At 35.2% G+C, this 26,765-nt stretch overlaps 1 protein-coding gene across 1 annotated transcript in view; it reads left to right on the top strand.

Moving 5' to 3' along the window:
* The window catches only part of LOC150083300 (uncharacterized), a 300,614-nt gene that overhangs the window by 92,229 nt on the left and 181,620 nt on the right, over positions 1–26,765 (top strand). The window contains exon 8 of the mRNA XM_090378469.1: positions 20,929–20,974. Within this exon, the coding sequence (XP_090234595.1) occupies positions 20,929–20,974 (46 nt within the window). The remainder of the gene's footprint in view (positions 1–20,928; positions 20,975–26,765) is intronic.

The following is a 26,765-nucleotide window of genomic DNA, read 5'->3' as shown; positions in this document are numbered from 1 at the left end:
CAATATGCGTTTAAATACAAGTATGTGTAAGCTCTCTCAGCTTTTTCTCAAACATTGGCTAAAATTAGTATATATAAATTATACACAAGAATGGATCGAAGTTGTTGATCCTCTTGAAGATCTTAATGTTACCATGTGACATGGTCTCATTCATTTGCTGATATAGATGCCATTTTTCTTAAAACATTTTGAACTTCTTGGTCTCATTAAATGAATTACCTCAACTTTAAATAGTGAGGTTATTGTTTTGATCCTTTTTAAGAAATTACTTTTATGAGTTATTACTGTTATTGCCATTATTTGGTCTTCTTCCCAGCATGTACCTTTCAACCATAATTGAATGTATTCAAATCAAATTTATTTGGATCCTTTGTTTCAAGGAACACAAAGAGTTCCATTGTAGAGATTATAATGCTCTATGCAGTCAGTTTCATTTAATTTCACATAGTTTACAATATAATGTTTAGTCTTATTGTTTTATTTATAATTTATTCTATAATTTTATTAATATTGGTATTAGTAGTGGCAAATGACGCAAAGAAGCAAATTTGTACAGCACCAGCCAAAAAAAAAAAAAAAAAACCTTCCCATTTTACCTATCCATTCCCTCCAATAGTTTAGTTCTTCCTTGAATTTATTCAAGCACTTCCAGAACAAACGATGGAAGTTTGTTTCAGCAATCAACCACCTGCTGGCTAAAGGCAAACTTCCACAAATCTATTGTGCAAACATCCCTCTAAATTTGAATTTTTGCCTCCTCATGTGTGTGTGTGTGTGTGTGTGTGTGTGTGTGTCATCTGAGCAAGCGGAACAATCCCAACAACATTGAACTTGCTCAATCCACCCACTGTCATAAACACCTCAGTCAAATCACCTTGCAGGTGTTAGTCTCCAGATGCTGCAATTTGCAGAACTAAAGCTTTACTTAGTAAGGACACCCCTTTCTTCCCCTCACCAATCTTGTTGCTCTTCTCTGTACTCATTAGCATTAGTAGAGGCATTTGATGCAAGAAAGCAAGCTTATGCAGCATCAGCCAAAAAAAAAAAAATAAAAATAAAATAAATAAATAAAAAATAACCACTTCCACTTCGCCCCTCTGTTCGTTCGAAATACCTGTCCAGCTGAGCCTTAAACTTATTTAGGCTATCAACTTCCACGACAAGGGATGGAAGTCTATTCCACCGACCAACCACCCGCTGGCTAAAGGCAAATTTCCTCATGTCTATCCAACATCTGTCTTTTCTCAATTTGAATTTATGCCCTCTCAGGTGATTATTCTGAGCAAGAGGAAGAATCCCATCAGCATTGAGCATGCTCAAACCATTCAAGGCTTTATACACCTCTATCAGATCACCTCGCTGGTGCCTAGTCCCCAGACACTGTAATTTGCAAAACTTAAGCCTTTCTTTGTATGAGCACACCTTTGTTCCATTCACTAATCTTGTTGCCCTTCTCTGTACTCCTTCCAGCATCTCTACATCCTTCTTGAAATGAGGCCTCCAGACCTGTATACAGTACTCTAGGTGCGGCCCGACCATTGCCTTATACAAGGGAATAATCACCTCCTTATTCCTGCTAGAAAAATTCCTATATATCATCGACAATACACCATGAGCTACTCTTGCAGCCCGTCTGCACTGCTCAGAAAACTTCATATCTGCCTGCACAACCACCCCCAGGTCCCTTTTATTCTCTACAACTGTCAGTGTGGTACCACAGAGTTGATACGTTGCTCTGGGGTTGCTGTTCCCCATACGTAGTACTTTACATTTGTCAATGTTAAACTTCATTTGCCACCTCTCAGCCCATCTGCTCAACCTTTCCAGATCCTGTTGCAGTAGCATAGTGTCAGTAGTGTCCTTGACAACCCTGCCAACCTTCGTATCGTCTGCAAACTTGGACATTAAGCTTGATATACCATCATCAATATCATTTATAAATAGAGAAAACAATAATGGACCCAATACTGAACCCTGAGGGACTCCACTAATAACATTAGTCCACGATGAGCAGTGTCCATTGATTACCACTCTCTGTCTTCTCCCCCTCAACCACCCCTTTATCCATAGCAGCAATTTGCCTCCAATGCCACACTGCTCCAGTTTGTGCAGCAGTATCAAAAGCCTTTCTAAGATCCAAGTATATAATATCAAAGTTATTCCCTTCATCCAGTTCTTTTGTTACTGCATCATAGTATCCAATCAAATTGGTCACGCAAGACTTCCCCTTAACAAAACCATGCTGTGTCTGAGCTATAACTGAAGTCTTGTCTAGATGATCCTGCAGTGCTTCTTTAACCAGTGCCTCCATTAATTTTCCAGGAACAGAAGTTAAACTAACAGGTCTATAATTACTTGTGTCGCCCTTTGATCCTCCTTTGTGAATTGGGGTCACATTTGCACATCTCCAGTCCATGGGTACTTCCCCTGAGTCCAAGGAAGCTCTCATAATTATGGCTAAGGGTTTGCTTACTTCCTTTGCTGCCTCCTTTAATATAACTGGATAGATCCCATCCACCCCAGGTGCCTTTCTTGTATTTAACTTCAACAATTTCTCCTCCACGTTACTCTCAGTTATTACAAGATTCTGTAGCTTACTGCCAGAGTTGAATTCACCTCTGGCATTCCCCTCGCTGAATAACTCCTCATGTGTGAATGTCGATGCAAAATATTCATTCAGTTTGTTAGCTACCTGAGCAGGATCATCAACAGTTGACCCATCGATATCATGTGGACCAATCTGATTCATCCCCTTCCTTCTAGAGTTTACATAAGTAAAGAACTCTTTGCTGTTTTTATTTGCATCCCTTGCCAAAGATTTCTCGTAATCTGCCTTCGCCTGCCTAACCTCCTTTGTAACTTGGTTACAGATCAACTTGTATCTATCATAGGCTTCTGTGTCATGTGTTAATTTGTATGTATCCCATGCATTTTTCTTCTCTGCCATATGTCTCATTAGTTCATCTGACATCCACTTAGGCCTAAACCTCAAACAATATTTCTTAGTTGGTGTGTAAAGCCTAGTAGCTTCCAAGATAAGTTCTTTGAATGCTTCCCATTTTGAATTTGCTGTTGGTAACATCATCAGTTGGTCCCACTGTATAGAATTTAAATACTGTCTCAGTCCATCGTAGTCGCCTTTACGAAAGCAATAACCCTTCCCTTTACCCCTAATGGTAGTTACCTCTTTGAGTAAATCCCACCTTCAGCACACTGTGATCACTGCCACCTAGTGGTTCATTTACCTGCAGATTCTTAATGCATGAAGAATCACTACTGATAATCAAATCAAGAGTATTACTCCCTCTAGTTGCCTCCCGAACATGCTGATGTAGAAAACAATCATCCAATAAATCCACAAAAGCCTTGCTGGTGTGTGAGTGACCAGCCCCCAAATTCCAGTCAATATCTGGGAAATTAAAATCTCCCATTATAAGACTCTCTGATTTACTGGCCCACTCTATTTCCCTGTACAGTTTCTTATTATACTCATCAGAGTCATCAGGCCTATGACATACTCCTACTCTCAATTTTGATCTCCCAATGCTTATGTCACACCAAACTGACTCGACACTGCACTGTCCAGCAATGTCAACTGGCTTCACTTCCTTGGATTTTATGTATTTCTTAACTAATAGCATAACCCCTCCTCCCTTCCTATCCTGTCTATTCTTTCTGTAGACATTGTACTCCCCAAATTCCAATTCTGCATTCCTTATATCTGTGACCCCACGTCTCTGAAATCCCCACAATATCTGCCTTTGATGTTTTGAGAAATACCTCAAATTCATCAAATATATTTACTAAACTCCTAGCATTGGTGTACATGCAAGTATACATGCACCTGTTCTTTTTCTTAGCTACCCTAACACAACCTATGTGTTTATTTGTACCCCAATGATTCCCAGCAGTCTCTGAAATATCCTGAATCTTATTTTCCAGGCTGCGGCTCAGTGCAATAGAAGCAGTGCAAGAATCACTTTCACCCTCTGCCAGTGGCAACTGTTGATCTATTAGTCCTTGTATCCCCCCAATCTAGCAGTTTTCCGACCCACCTAACACTGCCTCGATAGCATTAGCAAACATTCTTGCACCCTTTCTATTTAAGTGTATCCCATCCCTGTAGAAGCAGTCGCTCCTGTTAACAAGTACAGACCAGGCTGAAAAAAATTCTACCCCTTGTGCCTTGCACAATCTTTCCAGGGCCGAATTGATTGACAGGGCTCTCATCATATACTCCCCCCTATCGTGTCTGGGCAGAATTGCAGACACTTTCAAATTCAACCCTAATTCACGGCTTTTTTTCAACAATGACCTGTACTTGTTAAGTAATTCCGCTGGTCTCCTACTCTTAATATCATTAGTGCTAACGTGTACAACTATATCACCTTTTGTGCCCTTAAAAGATGATATCTGCTCTACAACGTCATCAACCTTTGCCCCTGGCAGACATACCCTAGTCCTGTTCCACCTATCCTTTTTACAAAGCATGTTTCCTGTTTCCCTGACAATAGAGTCACCAACAACTACTAGTTCCTTTGGGACCAGCGCATTCTGCCTTGGGGGCTGCCGCTGTGTTGCGTGATGACCAAGTGCAAGCTCTGGCATTGGTGTGGGCAGCTGAGAGCTTGATGGGCCCTCACTTTTAATCCTTCGAGGGTATCCACCCTGTCCTTCAAGCTCTCATATAAGTCCATAACAATGCTGAGTTGTCGCCTGATTTCCTTACACTCCTTGCATCGTGCACACATCCCCCATGGCAGTATCATGTCCCGTACCCGACTGCTCCACAAACATCAAGCAAGTAGTGCATTTTAATAGGCTGTGATTCAGAGGTCAACTGCTGCCCCCTCAGTTCTCCCCTGAGCCACAGCACTCCCATTAGCTTGAGCCTTTTGCTTTGCTGCTCTGGTCTGAGTCATGATTTCGATTTAATTTCAATAAAATTTCAATTTCAGTACAAAATTAAAACCCTAAACTTATATCCCAACACAGTTATAATGCTATATTTATGTTTCAGTATCGAGTGTTATCTACGAAATCCCTTTATATAACTTCCATATCAAGTTAAGTATTAATTATTTATTTTTTACTAATTATTTATGTTACGTAACGCAACTCGTTATATGTATAGTTAAAAGTACAATTTAATTGACAATGAAGTTCAACAAGATTAATTATCTAATTAATTGACAATATTATGTACTATACTATACTATATTAAGCTTATGCTATCTATTTCGAGATATTTTGTATCGCATAACAATGGCGGCTTTTACGAACGGTAAACACGTGGATTTGATACCCTTACCGATACTAAGTAATACCTACAAAATCTCTATCTAAGTTACTTTAATCTGGGTATCGTAAATAGGAATATAAAGCTACTCTAGAAAATAAGTTAATATGCCAATTTAAGCTAATAAAACAGAAAATAAATCAGAAAAAACTTCTCTGTTCCAGAAGCGGCAAAAATGTACGTCCGCACAGGCTACACTCGAACTCGACACTATCAGCAGCTCATTCTAGCAGCTTTACTTCCTTCTTAAATATGAGGCCTCCAAACCTGTATGCAGTACTCAAGATGTGGCCTGACACCATTGCCTTATACAATGGAATAATCATTCTTTATCCCTGCTAGCAAAATTCATGTATATCATTGATAAAACCCCATAAGGTGTGTCAGTCTGTCTGGACTGCTCAGGAAACGTCATATTTTTTTAATTTCCCGCAAGTTTTTTCATTTTCCACTACCCTGAGTGTAGTATCACACAGTACATTGCTCTGTGATTACTGCTACCCATATACAGTACTTTACATTTGTAAATGCAAGTGTTAAACTTCAATTGCCATTTCTAATCCAAACTGCCTAATTTTTTCTAGCTCTTGTTGCAATACCATAGTCATTACTGTCATTAACCATTTTGTCAATCTTTGTATCACCTGCAAACTTAGACATTATGAAAACAGAAAACAACAGTGGACCCAGCACTGAACCCTGTCCATGAAGAGCATAGCGTCCGTTAATAACCATTCTGTCTTCTTCAATTCAACCATCCCTTTATCCATAGCAGTAACTTTGCCTTAATGCCACACTGCTCCAGTTTGTATAGCAGTCTTTTATGTGCAACAGTATGAAAAGCTTTCCTAAAGTCCAAGTATATCAAAATTATATTTTGCATCTGGTGTGTGACCACATCATAGTACTCAATTAAATTGGCCAAACAATCTCTCCTTAACGAACCCATACCATGGCTAAAGTATAACCACACTGCCATCTAGATAGCTCTGCATTACTTCTTTAATCAGTGACTATAATTTTCCCTGGAACAGAAGTTAAGCTAACAGGTCTAATTACTCGCATTGCCCTTTGATCTCCCTTTGTGAATTAGGGATACATTCGCACATTGCCAGTCTACTGGGACTCCCCCTGAATCAAGGTTGCTTTCGTAATTATGGTTAAGGGTTTACTTACCTCCTTTACTGCTTATCTTAATGTAATTGGATTGATCCCATCCAACCTTCTTCTTAGAATGAATTATTATTCGGTGAGTCTGTTATACTATGGTAAAAATTTTTTCCCAAAAATTCATTCAGGAAACTGACTCTTGATACACCAAAATAATTTTTTTTTTTTTTTTTTTATATTGGCCTATTAGGTTCCATAAAGTATGATAAAGAGTATTTAACCTGTCATATCACTTTTACATTATTGGCATTAGCATTAGTAGAGGCATACGAGGCAAGAAAGCAGTCTTATGCAGTATCAGCCAAAAAAAAAAAAAAAACTCCCATTTCATCCCTCCGTTCATTCCAAATACCTGTCCAGCTCTGCCTTAAATCTATTTAGGCTGTCAACTTCCACAACAAAAGATGGAAGTCTGTCCACTGATCAACTAACCGCTGGCTAATGGCAAACTTCCGCACCGGGTGCCTTTTTTATGTTTATCTTCAACAATTTCTCCTCCACTTTCCTCTCAGTTATTACAAAATCATCTAGCTCACTGCCAGAGTTAAATTCACTTCTGGCATTCCCTCCCTGAATAACTCCTCCTGTGTGAATGTAGATGCAAAATACTCATTTAGTTTATTAGCCACCTGAGCAGGATCATCAACAGTTGAACCATCAATATCCAGTGGACCAATCTGATTCATCCCTTTCCTTCTAGAGAGTTTACATAGGTAAAGAACTCTTTTCTGTTTTTCTTTGCATTCTTTGCCAAAGATTTCTCATTATCTGCCTTTGCCTGCCTAATCTCCTTTGTGACTTGGTTACAGACCAGCTTATAACTATCATAGGCTTCCATTTCGCCCATTAATTTTTATGTATCCCATGCATTTTTCTTCTCTGCCACATGTCTCATTAGTTCATGTGACATCCATTTACGTCTAAACCTTGAACACTATTTCTTAGTTAGTTTGTAAAGCCTAGTAGCTTCCAAGATTAATTCTTTGAATGCCTCCCATTTTGAATTTGCATTGGTAACATCATCAGTTGATCCCACCATATAGAATTTAAATACTGTCTCAGACCTCCATAGTCGCCTTTATGAAAGCAAAAGCCCTTCCCTTTACCCCTAATGGTAGTTACCTCTTTGAGTAAATCCCACTTCAGCACACTGTGATCACTGCCACCTAGTGGTTCATTTACCTGCAGATTCTTAATGCATGAAGAATCACTACTGATAATCAGATCAAGAGTATTACTCCCTCTAGTTGCCTCCCGAACATGCTGATGTAGAAAACAATCATCCAATAAATCCACAAAATTTCAGTTTCTTTTGGATTAGTTTTTGTATCACTTGAATATATAAAATCATTCCAGGCATCAGCAACATTGAAAATTGCATCTTTTATAGTGTAACTTTTCGAAAACTCTATCATATCTAATTTATTTTCTGCTGAAAGAAGTTTTTGAATGAACATTTTGCGATAAAGATGTTTCATACTCTCAGTCATGCCATCCATCAGTCCATCATTTGAATGAGAGATGTGTTTGTTGGCAGAAAGTGGTATGATATTTTGCTGTCATTACTTTTTAAATCACATACGTGTATGGGATGAGTAGGCACATTGTCAATCAGTAGTATTGCATATTGTGGTAAACCTTTTGATGCCAAATGTGATCTTACACATGGTACAAATATTTTATGAAATCAATCATGAAATAAATCTTGGCTCGTTCACACATTGTTTTGTGAAAAATATTTAATTGGCAAAGCATTTAAATTAATATTTTTAAATGATCTAGGCTTTTTTGGTTTTTCTATAACAATCAAATTTTTGACTACTGCTGGTATTAGCACATACCATTATAGTGATGCGATCTTTTTGCATCTTATATCCTGATGCCATATGTTCAGTCATTGAGACCAGTGTCTTTTGAGATAGTACCTTCCAATTAATGCCAGTCTCATCACAGTTGTATATTTGATCTTTAACCAAACTTCAATCAGCTATTTCCTTCTGTAATTTTTCACAGTAAATAGAAATTACTGTGCTATCTGCACTTAGCTTCTCACCCTGGATTGACAACTGTCGAATATCATAGCAAAACTTAAATTTGTCCAACCATCTTATGCTAGCCTTGAATGAAGGATCTCTGCCTAATGGCTTTTTCGATTATTATAGGTCCCAACAATGGAATTCCTTGGCTACGTTTTTTGGACAAACCATTGAAAAATCCAGTTGTTCATTTTTAGCAAGCTTCATTGTTTTACTACTTTTAACATTACCATCACTAGTTTTCATTTTCAACATGTGGTTTTCAATTTTAGCTGCATCATGCTTTCTATCATTTACTGTTGTTCTTCCTATTCCATAAAGTGATGCTATACTTACAGCACTTTCACCTTTTCTTTGACGATCGATTATTTCAGTTTTTTGTGATAATCCCAACACTGCTCGCTCACATTTCTCTGTCATTTCAATGGGTTTACTAAATAAAAATTATTAAAATATGAAACAAGAAGTTAAAGTACAACCATATACAGTGAGTTGTAAACGAAGACTGAGTGACACATGGCACCAATATTACAGTGCGTTAACAGAGACTGACAGTAAACAGGTTGATGGACAATCGAAGTTCTACTGTAGCTTATTTTATTTTATATTTTATATTATGTTATTATTATAATGTTGTAATTAGCTTGTATGACAACTATTCTTTTATAATTAGTTTTTATATTTTGTAAGATCCCTAGCATTTGCAGGATGTGGTGATTATACACTGCTGTTCTGTATTGCATTGGGAATATAGTAAATATTCCTTATTTATTTACTTATTAATTAAAACAAGAAGTCTAGAAAGCTAGTTGTACTCGTATAAGTTCAGTTGGAGTAAAAAAGAACTCAGTTTTTAAGCCTATTTTAATTTATGGAAGTTTTTAAAAAGTTATATAAGTATTTTATAATGGTTTTACAATCACTTTGTAAAAGAAGAAAAATCACTCAAAAGGAAAACTTAAATGCAAATGAAAACATTGACATTTTTATTGTTAAATAATGTCTCTGCACGTCTTTCTGATGCATTTTATCAAGTGATAATGGTAATGGACTCAGCTGTAAATACTTATATCAAAAGAATCATTGAAGAATGTTTAATTGCTTTGATGATTCTGACAAAGGGTGATAAGACATTGGCCAATCATAAAAATTGTAACTTAAAATGTGCTAATTTCAACTGAGTTGCAAGTAAGAATGATGATGATGTTCTTATTTGTTTAGAGGAATCAGTGATATATATTATCAAAATGTGTTTTAAACGGTGTCAAAAAGGGAGGTAATTTGGGCAATGTAAGAACATGGCTGGAAGAAGATGAAACAGTAATACTATTTCAGGAGAAAAATCTGTAGGTAAAAATTAGAAGTCATCTCAATTAGTATTATTAAATTTGGAAATTCTGATGAGGAATTGGAAAAATATTCCTACACTTTAAGAGAAAAGAAAAACAAATGAAACAGTGAGGCAGCAGAATACTCTTTGTATATAGTTGCTTTGAATATAGACATTTTTATAAAATTTTCATTTTTCTTTTCATCATATTTGTATTTTAGTACCATCTAAATAATGTGTTACTGGATTGTGAATAAATTTGCCTGTTTTTTTTTGTTTTTTTTTTAAGACAAATGCAACTTGAACTACAATTTAAAAATGTTTACATATAATTATATTCTGTATTTGGAATTTTCACTAATTCAGAACTAATCCCTTTACCCCTTTTGTCCAAATTAGTGAGGTTGTACTGTAGAGATCAGAAAAATTACAGAAAATCAGTTTTTTAAATGATTCTAAAAATTTAAACTCTAATGAACTTAACAGTATTATTTTTAAAATAGTTATAACATTAACAAACAGAAAAATTATTTCATTCAGAAATATTTGCACATAGCAGTATTATAAACTTCTGAATTATGGCATATGCAAAAATCATCATTTTCAACCGCTTAAATTACAAAACTACGTAAAAATATAACTCCTGCAGTTATGATTATAATATCTTAAAGTTACAGGGAAAAATTGTTTACTGAAAAAAAATTCAGTCTAAAATATCCAGAACTGCTTGTTTTAAAAACATTTTAAGATGGAATTAATTTTCCACCTCACCCCTAGCACTTTGCATTGCAGAAATTGGCACCACACCATTGCTGATTGGTTATAATTGATGAACTTTTTGTGGTTGTTTTTATATATATAAAAGCCAAAGGAATGTCAAAGTGGATTATAGTTTTCAGCAATAGCTTCATGCATATAATAACTAAAAAGCAATTGTTCAGGGATTGGCAAGTGCTGGATTTGTATTTGTAGGAAAGATCAAACTAAGTTTGCTGCAGAATGCATTATTCTCATTTAGCAAAGCAAGTCACCTGATTTGCCATAACCATGAAGTAGCTCATGGTGGCTTCTTTCACAGTATGATATTGATACATTTTTATTTTGTTTTAAATGCCAGCATGAAAATATTTTCTGACTATTAATGGTGACTTCAGAAGACTGAATTTGATAAATATTACAGAGATCAAAATATATAAGCCAGAAACATCAAATACCAGTTAAAATATTAATTATAATTAGATTAAAATTGTATGTATACCATATCTAAAAAAAAAAGACTGAGATTCTTGGGAGGGTCAAAAGGCAAGTAATCCAGTATGTGCAGTCTGAAGAGGGATGCATACATGAGAAAAAACTTCAACTGTGTGGGATACAGATCTTGGCAACCAGGCATCTAAGAGGAGGGGGAGACCTAATTTAAGTCTGTGAGGCCCTGAGAGGGAATAGTAAAATGTGAATGAAGCCAAAATTTCACTGTCATAAATGATTCCAGAAGTAGGATCCGTAAATTAAAATTATGGAGAAAGGTTTAGACTGGATTATAGAAATTTTATTTATTTATTTATTATTATTATTATTATTTTGTTAGTTACCAAAATAAAATATGTATATTTGGGGCTGACATCTTGGGTAAATTAAAAGGCAGCTGAATGGTTATCTTCATGAGGAGAGAAATATAGGTAGTTCATTTTGTTTTTTGATGTGTAAACATCTTTGGTTGCACCTAATAAATTTCAGATGGTAGTAAAATCAATTTGTAACGATTTTACGACGCAGAAATGACAGCATTTGACGCCATTTCCATTTCATAACAAAGAAAAATGAAGTCAGGAGAGGAGATCATGCAAAGGATCATAGGAAGTGATCTTGGATATGCTCAGAGCTGGCATAAACTAGTTCATTGCGAAAAAACATTTATGATTTAGGGTATACCACTTAGGTGGTTTTGGGCTAATCATTGCCACTCGTGGCAGAAACTTTTTGCTAAACAAAGAAATGTATATCTTGAGAGTAGTGATCTTGGATGTGCTCAGCGCTGGCATAAACCAGCTCTGAGCACATCCAAGATCATTACATTACATGCGCTTCAGATTTACCAGTTGACACTCATGTAATGTAGGCATTACAGTACAGTACCATCTGTATTACTGAAGCTGTTGTATATTTCAACCAGCTGGGCTGGTTGAAATATACAACATGACGTCAAGAATATTCAAATCAGTTTGCGATTGGGAGATAACAAACTCCAAATTACATGTATGGTCCCCATGAACTGGAGATGTGCAAATGTATCCCAAATTCACAAAGGAGGTTCAAAGGGTGGCATAAATAATTATAGATCTGCTAGTTTAACTGCTGTTCCGGAGAAAATAATATATAGAGTCACTGGTTAAAGAGGTGATACAGGATCACCTAGACAAGACAGCAGTAATAGTTCAGACACAGCATGGGTTTATTAAGGGGAAGTCTTGTCTGACAAATTTGGTTGGATACTACAATGTGGTCACAAAGGAACTGGATGCAAAAAATAATTTTGATATCATATACTTGGATTTCAGGAAAGCTTTGATACTGTTGCACATGGAAGACTGCTGTACAAATTGGAGCAGTATGGTATTAAAGGCAAGTTACTGCAATGGATAAAGGGATGATTGAGTGGGAGATGACAGAGAGTGGTAATAAATGGACACTGCTCTACATGGACTAATGTTATAAGCAGAGTCCCCCAGGGTTTGGTGCTGGGCCCATTGTTGTTTTGTGTATTTATCAATGATATCGATGAAGGTATATCAGGCTTATTAATGTCCAAGTTTGCAGATGATACAAAGGTTGGCAGGGTTGTTAATGACAGTAAAGACAGTATGCTACTGCAACAGGATCTAGAAATGTTAGGCATGTGGGCTGAGAAGTGGCAACATTGACAAATGCAAAGTACTCCATATGGGTAGCAGAAACTCAAGAGAAATGTATCAACTCTGTGGTACTACACTTAGGGAGGTGGAGAACGAAAAAGACCCGGAGGTAATTGTGCAGTCAGATATGAAGTTCTCTGAGCAGTGCAGACAGGCTGCCAAAGCAGGTCATGGAGTTTTGTCAATGATATATAGGACTTTTGCTATCAGAGACAAGGAGGTGATTATCCCTTTGTATAAGGCAATGGTCAGGCCATACCTTGAGTACTGTATACAGGTCTGGAGGCCTCATTCTAGGAAGGATGTAGAGCTGCTAGAACAAGTACAGAGAAGTGCAACAAGATTGTTAAGAGAAATAAAGGGGTTCCCTTATGAAGAAAGGCTTAAGTTTTGCAAGTTGCAGCATCTGGAGCCGACTGGGCTAGCCGGGTGGGTAAAGCACCCAAAGGTCGCGGGTTTGAATCCCGCCTCGGGCTTGGATCAAAGTACTGCAAAAACCTTGGGAGGTGCATTATGGCCACAGAAGCCGATGTGCCAATAACTACCAAAGGAAAAAAAAAAAAAAAAGCAGCATCTGGAGACTATGCACTTGCAAGGTGACCTGATCGAGGTGTATAAGGCCTTGAATGGTTTGAGCAAGCTCAATGCTGATGGAACACTTCCACTTGCTCAGATTAAGAACCTGAGGAGGCATAGATTCAAATTGAGGAAAGATAGTTATAGAATAGATGTGCAGAAGTTTGCCTTTAGCCAGTGGGTAATTGATTGCTGGAACAGACTTTCATCTGTTGTTGTTGTGGAAGTTGATAGCTTAAATAAATTTAAGGCTGAACTAGACAAACATTTGGAGTGACGGGATTGGTGAAAATGAAATTTTTTTTTTTTTTTTTTGCTGATGCTGATGCTGTATAAGCTTGCTTTATTGCATCATATGCCTCAACTAATGCTAATGAGTAGAATCTTTTGCTTGTTATTGGCTATTCTCATTAAGTTGCAGAAGTCCTCATCGGTTATCAAGTTTTCACGTTCCTTTGCAATTGCACCGAGTCGGTTGAGCGTAGTGAGCTTTAGATCCTCATTCATCTTGCTGTTTGGATGATTGTAAAAGTTTCAAAAGGGGTGTCCTTCTTGCAGTCACATTACAAGGCTATGCAGGTCCTTACCGCATGCTTCATCAGGGTCATTGTATTGACACATTGTCTTACATATTTCAATAGTTTTGTGAATGTCCAAGTCCAATTCAAAGAATTTACAATCTAGTATAAGCTCTTCGTTGTCGTCGTAGATCTTGACATATTTCATCTCTTACAGTATCTCCATTTCCTCATTGCGAAATGGAATGGGCAGCGTTACCATCTCGCACTTGTACTTGTTCAGATCCTGAGCCAAGTCAAAGTTTCGATAGTGTATTATGCATGGATACTGTTGTTTCTTTACAAATCTCGTTAGCGCTGCATGTGTAATTTGCAACAAAGCATGACAGAGTTACATGATGGTATGATTATAACAATATAGATACTTGTACTGTTTTAATCATACTATTCAATAAATGGCTACAATCAAATGGGTAATTAAGCTATTGGCCTAACCTCTTCCAAATGTTGATTCATTAGAGTAAGCAGTGGGCGTATGTATTTATCACTAACATTGATTTGGTAGAGTAATAGCGGGTATGAGCATAAATTACATTGTTCATGATTTCGGTTCTAGCTGTTCGAAATTAGTAGGTGTCGTCAAAGATGTTTACGCCTAAAACATCTTTCATGCATACAGGGTACGTGTGATTTTTTTTATTTTCATTTTACTTTTTATATATTTTCTTTTTATTTCTATTGTAAATTTTATTTATTATCTCTCTATACATTAAAAAAGTTTTCCTCCTAGTGATATTTATTCGAGCCAATGGGAGAAGAGGGCGAGGCAATTACGTTGCTTATTTAGTCATAACTGCATCCATAACGTTAACCAACCTCGTGCATGTGGTTGGTGAACGTTATGGAGGCAGTTATGATTCACTGTCTAATACGTGACCACGCCCGGCATTGTAATCTTAGCTGATGAACGGATTCGATATATTTTGTATATATGTAAATAGTTTAGTATTTTGTAAATATTTTAAATATTTGTATGGTTTGTAAATATTTTTGTCCTGCTCTGCTCTTTTGGATGCAACAATATTGCTCATGCATTACATAGGTCATTTCCTGATTAGATATCGATCAGTGCATTTCGACAGGTGTGTGTGGAATCTGTGATGTTTGATTTGCTAATTATACGTATTAACATAATAATTAACACAATGCCACATTCTAAATTGGCAGTCACTGATTCAGAGAGAAAATGACACCATCATGAGTCTTAAGGAAGTATAGAGAGAAACTTGCTGAAAGGTTACGAACTAATCATAGAATAAGTTCAATGACGATGGAGCAAGTGGAAGATTTTTCATCCATATTTAGATACATGAAGCAGGTACCTAAATATGGATGAAAAACAGGCAGAAACTCAACGAACCGTTAAACGACTCAGACGTAATGCAAGATCTTCACACGATACTGATAATGAAGAAACCACTGAAGTATCATATTGCGATATGATACTTCAACATTGTGGCGGATTATCTTTTCATGGCGAACTTGGAAGAGCCACACATTCGTGTTGTCACAGTTGCTGATGGCAGATATCCAGATGCTTTAAAGACCTTGTTGTTTGACAACACAGAAAAAGAGAGACACTTCTGCAAAAATGTTCAAGTCTACAACAATCTTTATGCCTCCATGTCTTTTAATGCTGAAAACATGGACTTTCAAGGTGGCAGAAGCTCTTATATGACCCAAATACGAGGTGGAACCATGGAGAAAGGAATTACCAGTTTAATTCTGTTAGAGATGTTCCACAATTCAGCCAGATCTGCATTTATGAAATGGAGAAGCGTTGATGGAGCAAGCTATTTTCTTTTCATCATATTTGTATCCTAATACCAGCTAAATTAAAATGTTTCTGGATTGTGAATAAATTTCTTTTTTTTTTTTAAGAGAAACAACATGAATTAACTTTTTTAACTGTAACTTTAAAATATATGCATATAATTATATTCTGTATTTGGAATTTTCAGTAATTCAGGGCTATACTGTGAATATCGGAAAAATGACAAAAAATCAGTTTTTTTAAGCGATTTTAAAAATTTAAACTCTAATGAACTTAACAGTGTTATTTTTAAAATAGTTATAATGTTAACACTACACTTTGGGTGGTAAAAAATGAAAAAGACCTAGGAGTAATTGTGCAGCCAGATATGAAGTTTTCTGAACAATGCAAACAGGCGGCCAGAGCAGGTCATTGGTGTATTGTCAATGATATACAGGAATTTTGCTAGTAGGGAAAAGGGGGTGATTATGCCTTTGTATAAGGCAACGGTCAGGCCACACCTTGAGTACTGCATAGGTCCGGAGGCTTCATTTTAGGAAGGATGTAGAGTTGCCTGAGTGAGTACAGAGACGAGCAACAAGATTGGTGAGGGGAACGAAGGGCTTCTCTTACCAAGAAAAGCTTAAGTTCTGCAAATTGCATCGTCTGGAGACGAGACTAGGCACCTGCGAGGTGATCTGATTGAGGTGTATCAGGTTTGAATGGGTTGAGCAGGCTCAATTCTGATGGGATTCTTCCTCGTGCTCAGAGGAAGCATAAATTCAAATTGAAGATAAATAGTTGTAGAATAGATGTGCGGAAATTTGCCTTTAGCCAGCAGGTAGTTGATTGCTGGAACAAACTTCCATCTGTTGTTGTGGAAGTTGATAGCTTAAATAAATTCAAGGAGGAACTGGACAAACTTTTAGAGGGAATGGATGTGTGAAATTTTTGATGCAAATAAAGTCTATGCTGGGGGTACCCTACAGCGCTCAGTCTTTCACGAAGAGTGAAAAACGTCTAACTGCTGTTATATCTCCGAAACTAATAGACAACAGTATATACAATTTGTACTTATTTTTTTCAGGTATATAATTCCGTCAACGAATGTGCAAGAAAAAAATTAGAAATTTTGATATTTAATATAATTTTTTTCGAAAAAACTAGAAGGTTCACATTTGGTCATTTGTTGTTGCACCTTGGTTATTTTCACTCTCAATAACTTCTAAACTATGACAGATAGATACAAACAGTAAGTGACAAAATTGTTTAGTAAGAAATGTAGTTTTTACATCCATAAATAGTTTTGATGTAGCTCTTATGGTTCCCGAGTAATAGCAATGCAAAGTTGAGAGAGTTGAAAAATTCAGGCATTTTCAAGTTTGTTTTCACAATATCTTGAAAACTGTAAATATTAGACAAAACCAGTAAGCAACAATATTGTTGCCCTTTGAGAGCCCTACAAGAAAAAAAAAACTAGATTTCAAATTGTGTTTTTAGTTTTCGAGAGTTGAGCAACTCTTTAAATAACTGCTTTATTCAGTTACTTCGCATTTGTCGAGCAGTGCGGTTGTGTTTCATTTAGTTAAGTTGTGACGATGCCGAAAATTACATCAACTAAACGTGTTCAAAGATTTTGACAAAATCACAAATCTAACGTTAAAAAGCAAGCACCAAAGTTGGTGGTGGAATGCAAGAGAGAGAGAGTCGTAAGTGTAAATGCGAGCAAGATCAATTAGAGACAGATGTCCAGCCATCCACATTGAAAAGAACAGTGTAAACTAGGGCTTGCAAACCGGTTTTATAAACCGGTTAAACCCGGTTTTCATATTGAGTTGTAAAAACCGAAACCGAGCTTCTAAAACCGGATTCGAATATTTTTTTAGTTAGCCCTTGAATATAGTTTTTTGTTGCGCACATTTTCTATTGTTTGTTCGTTTGTCTGGATCGTTCAACTGCTTTATGTTTTAAACATGTTTTTTATTTTATTTTATGGTTAGGTACGAATCTCATGGGCAAGTGGCCCAAATCTAGGAGCAGTACCTTTTATCTTCCCACCTGTATCACGATGCAGGTGTACTCATTATGACTGAGTCGGACCGATAGCGTAAAATAAAATGCTCAACATTTCTCCGTTCCATCTATCTTGTTCGCCAGGCAAGTTATGGAACGCGCCTTATTGATGGTTACCAACTAGAAACAGATTCGCTGAATATTGCATCAAATTTCAATCGTAGAAAGTTTTTTTCTTCTTTATTCCTATTAAATTTGCGATCAAATGTTCTCCAAAAAGCAGCTTCACCAAATTTGGCTTTTATGTAATTTTGAAAATACAATAGATTTAATTGAGTAAAAAAAAATTGCAAGTAAATAAATAAAAAATTTCTCTTGTGAAAATTTTGAAACTTGCCTCGTTTAGACCTTCATTCAGTGCTTGCGGGAGTGACTCATAGTATTGTGTTATCTTCAATATTTTTATTTAAAATTGTCGGTGATATAAATTCCTACTAATTAATATTTATTACTCTTAATATGTCTAAGATGAAATCAAATGTATGGAATTATTTTGCTCGAAAAAGCAAAGATGAAGCACAATGTTCGAAATGTTAGAAGATAATGAAGTCGTCTGGAGGATCAACATCATCTTTGATGTTGCATTTAAAGAAAATGCATCAGATTGACATTAAACAAGATAACAGTGAACCTCCCGTAAAAATGGTAAGAACATTAAAAAAACTTTATCGTTAAAAAATCTATGGAAGAAGAGATTTCAAAATTAGCTGCTTTAGATGGATTTTCTTTTAATTCAATTGCCAAGAGTGAGTTTATACAATCAAGCCTTCACCTTCAGAGAAATAAATACGATAAATTACCACCAGCCTCAGTGAATGGAATTAAAAATATGGTTCTGAATTATTATAAAACTAAGAAAGAAGAACTCATTCAGAATTTCAAAAATTCATTGGTTTTGGGTGCACGGTATTCATTGACTCTAGACGAATATACGTCTATACAAAATAAAAGTTATATGAATATAAATGCGCATTCAGAAGACAATCATTGGTCGTTAGGTCTTATTGAGATTAATGGTTCACTTGATAGCAGAAGAACTGAGCAAATTGTGAATGGACACTTGAAGGAATTTGGTTTGAATTTGGATGAGGATATTGTTGCCTGCACCACCGATGGAGCAGCAATGATGATTAAGTTTGGCAAGTAAATTATGCCTAATCATCAACAATGTATAGCCCATTGTATACATCTGTCAGTTATAGATGTACTTTATGAAAAGCAATCAATTATGGTGCCACAGTCTCTGAGTCTTCCAAAGACAATGAAGAAAATGAAAATAATGAAGACAGTAGTGATGATGAAGAAGTTGAAGAAAGACAGAAAGGCATGCTTTATCAAACCAACTTTACCGATGAGCTCATTGATTTCTTCAATCCAATGGCCAATATTGCACAAACTATTAACAAAGTCAGAAAAATTTGCAAGCTTTTTCGAAAATCACCTACCAAAAATGACATATTACAAAATTTTGTTAAAGCAAAATTTAATAGGAAAGAATATAAACTTATATTAGATTGCAAGACTAGATGGGATAGCACATTCTGTATGATTGAGAGATTTTTGAAATTGAAAAATTGCATTCCAAATGCTCTATGTGCAGTACTGTCAACTGAAGCTGTGTCTGACGATGACTGGAAAACACTTGAATTGTTATGTGAAACTTTGCGACCAGTTGAAATGATTCTGAAGGCTATAACCTCAGAAGATACAGACTTACTTAAAGCAGAGTCTTCAATAGAATTTCTGCTTACTAAGCTTGATACAGCAGAAAACCCATTTGCTTTAAAATTTCACCAAAGCCTTTTGCAGCATTACAATGCAAGACGAAATTGCCCAACTGTGGCTTTGCTGAGCTATCTACACAACCCCAAAAAGTTTAGGAAAGAAGATTCAGGTTCAAGAACTTTTGATTTTTCAAGTAAGCAAGTTTTGAAAAAGCATGCTGAAGAGATTTATCAGAGATTATTTGCAAAACATTCCAAAGGAGTCAGCGTTGAATGAAGAAACTGAAAATAAACGAACTGTTCTTTTAGAAGAAAACGAAGACTCGTCTAGTTCCGATGTTGGAGATACACTCATGCGAGAGTATGATAGTGTAATAAAGAGATTAACTGAAGAGCCTTCAAAATATCCAAGTGAATTGGAAATCAGCAAAGAATTTAAAATTTTGGAGGCAACTAGCAGTAGAAGTGAAAAGCTGGAGAAAGTTTATTGAGCACTGCTGACCATTAAACCAACAAGTGTCCAATCTGAGAGAGTGTTTTCGATCACTGGTCTCTTTAACACAAAAATAAGGTCAAGTCTATCAGGAAAAATGATTAATATACTACTTTTTTTAAGGATAATTTTCAGAAAACAGCTGAGCAATAAATAGTGAAGTATTTATTTTTAAATACTTTACTATTTGTAAAGTATTTTACAAATACTTTAATCTGTTTTTTTTTTCACATTATTTTTATTTATTTATTATTATTATTATTATAGGGCTTATTATTTTTTTGTTTACTATACGAGAAGATAGTTTTTATTCAAAGGATTTGAATACAATTTGTAATTTTGTATAATCTCAAGCTGGTTACTTTTTCGGAGCATTTTAATTTATTTTATTTTTTTTTACTTTATGAGGTGATAGATTTTGTTTAAAAGATTTGATTGCGATTTGTACAATCTACCCAAGATAAAATAAATACCTGTGTTATAAGCTTTTAATTATTTTCCCTAAGTCTGAGAAAATCGGTTTTAAAACCGGTTTTATGAGTAAACTTCAGTTAAACTCGGTTTTGAAATTTCTCGGTTTTATGCAAGCCCTAGTGTAAACATGCAACAATAAAAGTTACCACAAACCTTTATTGTTGATTGTAAATGAAAATACCGAATAAAATAAAAACATATTTTCTACATTAGCTCATACGCTTGCTTTCTTGCATCACATGCCTCTACTACTACAGACAGAAAAATAATTTCATTGAGAAATATTTGCACATGGCAGTATTATAATGGTTGAAAATTATTTGGCAGTGGTCGAAAATTATTTTCAACCACTTAGCTTACAAAATTATATAAAAATTATAAAATTGATGTTGAAATGTGCAATTTTCATTACTTAGGTTAACAAAACAGTTTTTATAATACATTTTTTATTGTATAGTAAAACTAATTATAGTAACAGTTTAATCTCCTAGAAATTTTATCTTATTCTAGGGAACAGAGATTAATCCTCAGATTTTACGTAGCCGACAAGTAGCCAGTGAGTATCATTTGTTATATTTCTTAAAAATTTAAATTTTATCGATTTTATTGTAATGGACAGCATAATTTGAATGTTGTTTTTTTTTTTTTTTGTGAATATTTATGATCATGAGTTCCAAGTGAAATGCTAGTAGAAGAGCACCTCTCAATCATTAAAAAAAAAAGTGCACAAACTATAGGTGTTTGATGTGAAATCAAAAGTTACTGGTCATAAAAAAAAAAATTTAAAACAAGTATTTGACATGTTTTCTTAACATGCCAAAGACAACTATTCATACAATACGTAAAAATGTAGCAGATTTAGAAAACAGAGCTTTGACAATGGTAAGACACCCCGATGTTGATGTATAGAAGGAATGATGCAGTGGAGATTATGGAAAGACAGTTAGCAACATGGATAGATCTTTATAAGCAACATATACCTTTAACTATGAACCTGTCATGTGCAGTCAGTGAGATCCCAGATAATATTTCAACAATTTGTGTTCTGCGTCTACTCCATCCACATGAAACTTCTTAAAACTCATAACTCATAAAAGCCATTTTAAAAAATATTTTCTTTCATTTCTCCACTGAAAATGCTAGTCGTCTCTGTTAATTGCTACAAAATTAAGAAAAATTCAAGAATAAAGTTAAATGTAATTATATCCATGTTGAGTGGCATCTGTCATTTACAATTATTCATAAAGTTGGCTTTACTGACTCACTTTCCTCCAGTCAGTAACACTTTTTGACTTCATGGCATTGAAGTGTTGTCTGGAATCAAACTTTTGACAAATTTGCTTCATATTTCATGTAGCAGGTGCTCCATTTATTGACAGGCTGGTGTTTGATTGCACGTGTTCATTGACGTGTGCAGGTTTTTCAATTTGCATTTCACTTGCAGACATTTCTAAAGGGAGTTTTGATTTCAAAAATTAATTAAAAATATATGCTTTTATTATAAAATATGAATGTTTCAGTTTTCTTCAGAAAAGATTGAAAATAAAGGTGGCATCAAAAGCATGAACAATTTTGAATTATTTTTTGCTAATTTTTCAAATGTACATATGTGGGGTCAAAGTGATTCCACATGCTTAGAGGAAGAACAGTCCTTTTCACGACTGCCTGGCAAGTTAAGCTTGACCTTCATCCAAGAGAAAGCGTTAAGCTTACACAAAGATATTCGGGAGTTGGGGAGGACAAAACTGGGAACCTTGAGAATTTCACTGCCTCTAATGGCTCATTTCATCTCTTCCAAAAGTGGTATGCTTTGTTTCAAAAATGTTAAGATTCAAGGGAAGCTTATAGAGCAGTGCTTCTCAAACTTTTTTGAATCACCGCCCCCCCCTAAAAAAAACGCCCTCGCCAGGGCTTTTTTTTAGCCCACCAATATAAAGTGAAGCTAAATAACTGAAATGAATATTTGTCTGTTTGCCTCCAAAAACGTAAATGCAGCCCTCCATATATGTGTGTGAATTATAAAGAAAACTATTTACTGCACTTTATTCCTTCTTCGTAAAAAATTACAACTACATAAATAAAGTCAGTTATAGTCACTTAAATTAAGTCATAAAAATTAAAGTTAATTACATAAATAAGTCATGATATTAATGGAAATAGTTAATTATATTTTAATATTTAATGTGATGGATGAGCTTGGTGGAGATTTATTAGCTTATCAATATTAGGTTTAATATCTGTAAGTAGAAGTTGTAAATCGCCACGTTTAACAACAATCCAGACAATTTCTTTGTTTTGTCAGCAATTGAGATACAGCACTGAAACCCGTTTCAAGTAGATATGATGTTGGAAAAGAAATAAGTAATTTTTTGACAATTCCCCACAATGCAGGATAATGGTCAGGGATTTTCTTTTGTAACCAAAATTTCTGATATGAATTTTGAAATTTTGGCTTCGGTTCAACTTCATTTTGTAACTCAATCAATTCTTCTTCTACAAAACGTTCACCATCGTCATTATTTAAAAAAGGATTTATAACCCAATCTGGAATTTTCAAATTAAGGAGATCTTCAAACCTTTCCTGCATATCTCTGTGCAACATTTCTAGATGATTACAAAAAGTTAGTAGAGTTTCATCAGCTATTTTTTTCTTTTTCTCTATTTCCAACAGATTTGGAAATTGATACAATTCACATCATCCTACGTTGCGCATAAAAAGCTTTAATTTTGAAATAAATGCTGAAATTTGAGTTTTTGCCTTAATAAGAATTACATCTTGTCCTTGTAAATGTAGGTTCATTGAGTTGAATCTAGTAAATAAATCTGCAAGATAAGCAATATCAGTTTTCATTTTCTTGAGGTCATTACTAAGGTCGTTGTTCCTATCTTCAAAAAACTCGACAACTGTATCAAAGAGTTCATAAAATCTGTTGAGACAGTTGCCTTTTGACAGCCACCGAACCTTGGAGTGAAGTAGCAATCGTTCTAAATCTTCACTGTTTTGATCACAAAGCTTTCGAAATATACGATCATTCAATGAATGTGCTTTAATTTTGTTTATAGCAGTAATAACAGTTTGTAGAGAATTGTGCAGTTGATCACCAAGTTTTTTTGCAACTAAATGGTGACGGTGAATCACACAATGAACAGTAATAATATTTGGCACAGCATTTTTTAAATAAGCCATAAAACCCTTGTAACGGCCAATCATTGATGGTGCTCCATCCGTTGCGCAAGCAAGTACATTTGTAAGTGGAATTTCCCTGTCTTTAAAAAACTTTTCAGTAACCTGAAATGTAGACTCGCCTTTGGTATACGTTTCTAGATATCTTGCAAATAATAATTCTTCGTTCAACTTTTCACCTTTTATAAAATGTACGTATGCTAGTAGTAAAGATTCGTTACCAGGCAGAGTTGATTCGTCTATTTGTAAGGCAAATTCTGTTGTTCGTAAAATGTTGCTTAGCCAACATTTTACAACATTTTACAAATTTTACGCCCCCAGGGGGCAATGTAGCCCACTTTGAGAAGCACAGTTATAGAGCAACAACTGAATCTATCCTACCAAATTTTAAAAAAAATATATTGGAGAAGGCAGATACAGCCTGAAACAAATTTTAAATGTTGATCAGATTCGGCTATGTTGGAAGCAAATAACATCAAGAATGTACAAATAAAAAAAGGCCAAACCTGGTTTCAAATCATTATTGGTAGTAGTGCAAATGGTTACAAAAATTGAAGCTTTGCTAGTAAATAGCAGAAAATCCTAGAGCTTTGAAGAAAATCAGAAGCTTTTCTACAAGTAATATGGAAATCACAGCTTAAAGCATGCTTAGGGTATTTTCTGTTTTTTTGGCCATTTCGTCTATCTGTCTCTGAACTGTATCATTGCTAAGTGGAATATATTTTATTATATTGTTCGGTGATTTATGTAAAACAGTACTGATAACTTCAGAAATTGCAGGCAAAATTAATTTTTCACCAATTGTATGAGGCTTACCAGCTTTTGCAATCAACAGTGAAATATTGTACGAGGCCCGCAAGCCATTGTTGTTTTGTTGTTGCGACGCACAACAAAACATGCTCGATAATGTTGGGTGCTTTTCAAATTTGCCACGTAGCTTTTGAAAGTAAGATAAGTTGTTATTTGCCTTATCTGAATGCACCTTATTTAAGTGCTCCAGTAATCTGGAAGGCTTCATAGTCTCGTTTGAATATGTCTTTTCACAAATAAGGCACATTGGAAGTTGATTGTTTGCTGGTGCTGATATAAATCCATATTTTAGATATTGCACAGAATATTGTCTACATTTCTTTTTCTTTTCTGGCTCAGCCATTTTTCTTCCTATTTAAAAAAATAAAAAATAATAATAAGAAGAGGATATACGTATCATTAATTATTAAGAAAATTATTGCAAGCCACCTGTTACACACAATCATACCTAATGCCTCCCTTTCGTACACCGTCATGCCTATCACCCCCTTTCATGCCTAACGCCCCCAGGAGACAATGTAGCCCACTTTGAGAAGCACAGTTATAGAGCAACAACTGAATCTATCCTACCAAATTTTAAAAAAAATATATTGGAGAAGGCAGATACAGCCTGAAACAAATTTTAAATGTTGATCAGATTCGGCTATGTTGGAAGCAAATAACATCAAGAATGTACAAATAAAAAAAGGCCAAACCTGGTTTCAAATCATTATTGGTAGTAGTGCAAATGGTTACAAAAATTGAAGCTTTGCTAGTAAATAGCAGAAAATCCTAGAGCTTTGAAGAAAATCAGAAGCTTTTCTACAAGTAATATGGAAATCACAGCTTAAAGCATGCTTAGGGTATTTTCTGTTTTTTTGGCCATTTCGTCTATCTGTCTCTGAACTGTATCATTGCTAAGTGGAATATATTTTATTATATTGTTCGGTGATTTATGTAAAACAGTACTGATAACTTCAGAAATTGCAGGCAAAATTAATTTTTCACCAATTGTATGAGGCTTACCAGCTTTTGCAATCAACAGTGAAATATTGTACGAGGCCCGCAAGCCATTGTTGTTTTGTTGTTGCGACGCACAACAAAACATGCTCGATAATGTTGGGTGCTTTTCAAATTTGCCACGTAGCTTTTGAAAGTAAGATAAGTTGTTATTTGCCTTATCTGAATGCACCTTATTTAAGTGCTCCAGTAATCTGGAAGGCTTCATAGTCTCGTTTGAATATGTCTTTTCACAAATAAGGCACATTGGAAGTTGATTGTTTGCTGGTGCTGATATAAATCCATATTTTAGATATTGCACAGAATATTGTCTACATTTCTTTTTCTTTTCTGGCTCAGCCATTTTTCTTCCTATTTAAAAAAATAAAAAATAATAATAAGAAGAGGATATACGTATCATTAATTATTAAGAAAATTATTGCAAGCCACCTGTTACACACAATCATACCTAATGCCTCCCTTTCGTACACCGTCATGCCTATCACCCCCTTTCATGCCTAACGCCCCCAGGAGACAATGTAGCCCACTTTGAGAAGCACAGTTATAGAGCAACAACTGAATCTATCCTACCAAATTTTAAAAAAAATATATTGGAGAAGGCAGATACAGCCTGAAACAAATTTTAAATGTTGATCAGATTCGGCTATGTTGGAAACAAATAACATCAAGAATGTACAAATAAAAAAAGGCCAAACCTGGTTTCAAATCATTATTGGTAGTAGTGCAAATGGTTACAAAAATTGAAGCTTTGCTAGTAAATAGCAGAAAATCCTAGAGCTTTGAAGAAAATCAGAAGCTTTTCTACAAGTAATATGGAAATCACAGCTTAAAGCATGAACAACAAAACAAAAACCTTTTGCAACTGATTTTATTGAGCTTTTCTACCAAAAGTAAAGAAATATTTTGAAGATGAAAATCTTGATTCCAAGGTTATTTTTATTTGCCTAAATGGATGTCAGATGAACTAATGAGACACATCGCAGAGAAGAAAAATGCATGGGATACATATAAATTAACATGTGACACAGAAGCCTATGATAGATATAAGCTGGTCTGTAACCAAGTCACAAAGGAGGTTAGGAAGGCAAAGGCAGATTATGAGAAATCTTTGGCAAAGGATGCAAAGAAAAACAGCAAAGAGTTCTTTACTTATGTAAACTCTAGAAGGAAGGGGATGAATGAGATTGGTCCACTTGATATCGATGGTTCAACTGTTGATGATCCTGCTCAGGTAGCTAACAAACTAAATGAATATTTTGCATTGACATTCATACATGAGGAGTTATTCAGTGAGGGGAATGCCAGCGGTGTATTCAACTCTGGCAGTAAGCTAGATAATCTTGTAATAACTGAG

This window comes from Mastigoproctus giganteus, chromosome 7 (genome assembly GCF_048544385.1).
Source record: "Mastigoproctus giganteus isolate SK-2022 chromosome 7, ASM4854438v1, whole genome shotgun sequence".
NCBI classification, from domain to species: Eukaryota; Metazoa; Arthropoda; class Arachnida; order Uropygi; family Thelyphonidae; genus Mastigoproctus; species Mastigoproctus giganteus.
This window is presented reverse-complemented; position numbering and strand designations above follow the sequence as displayed.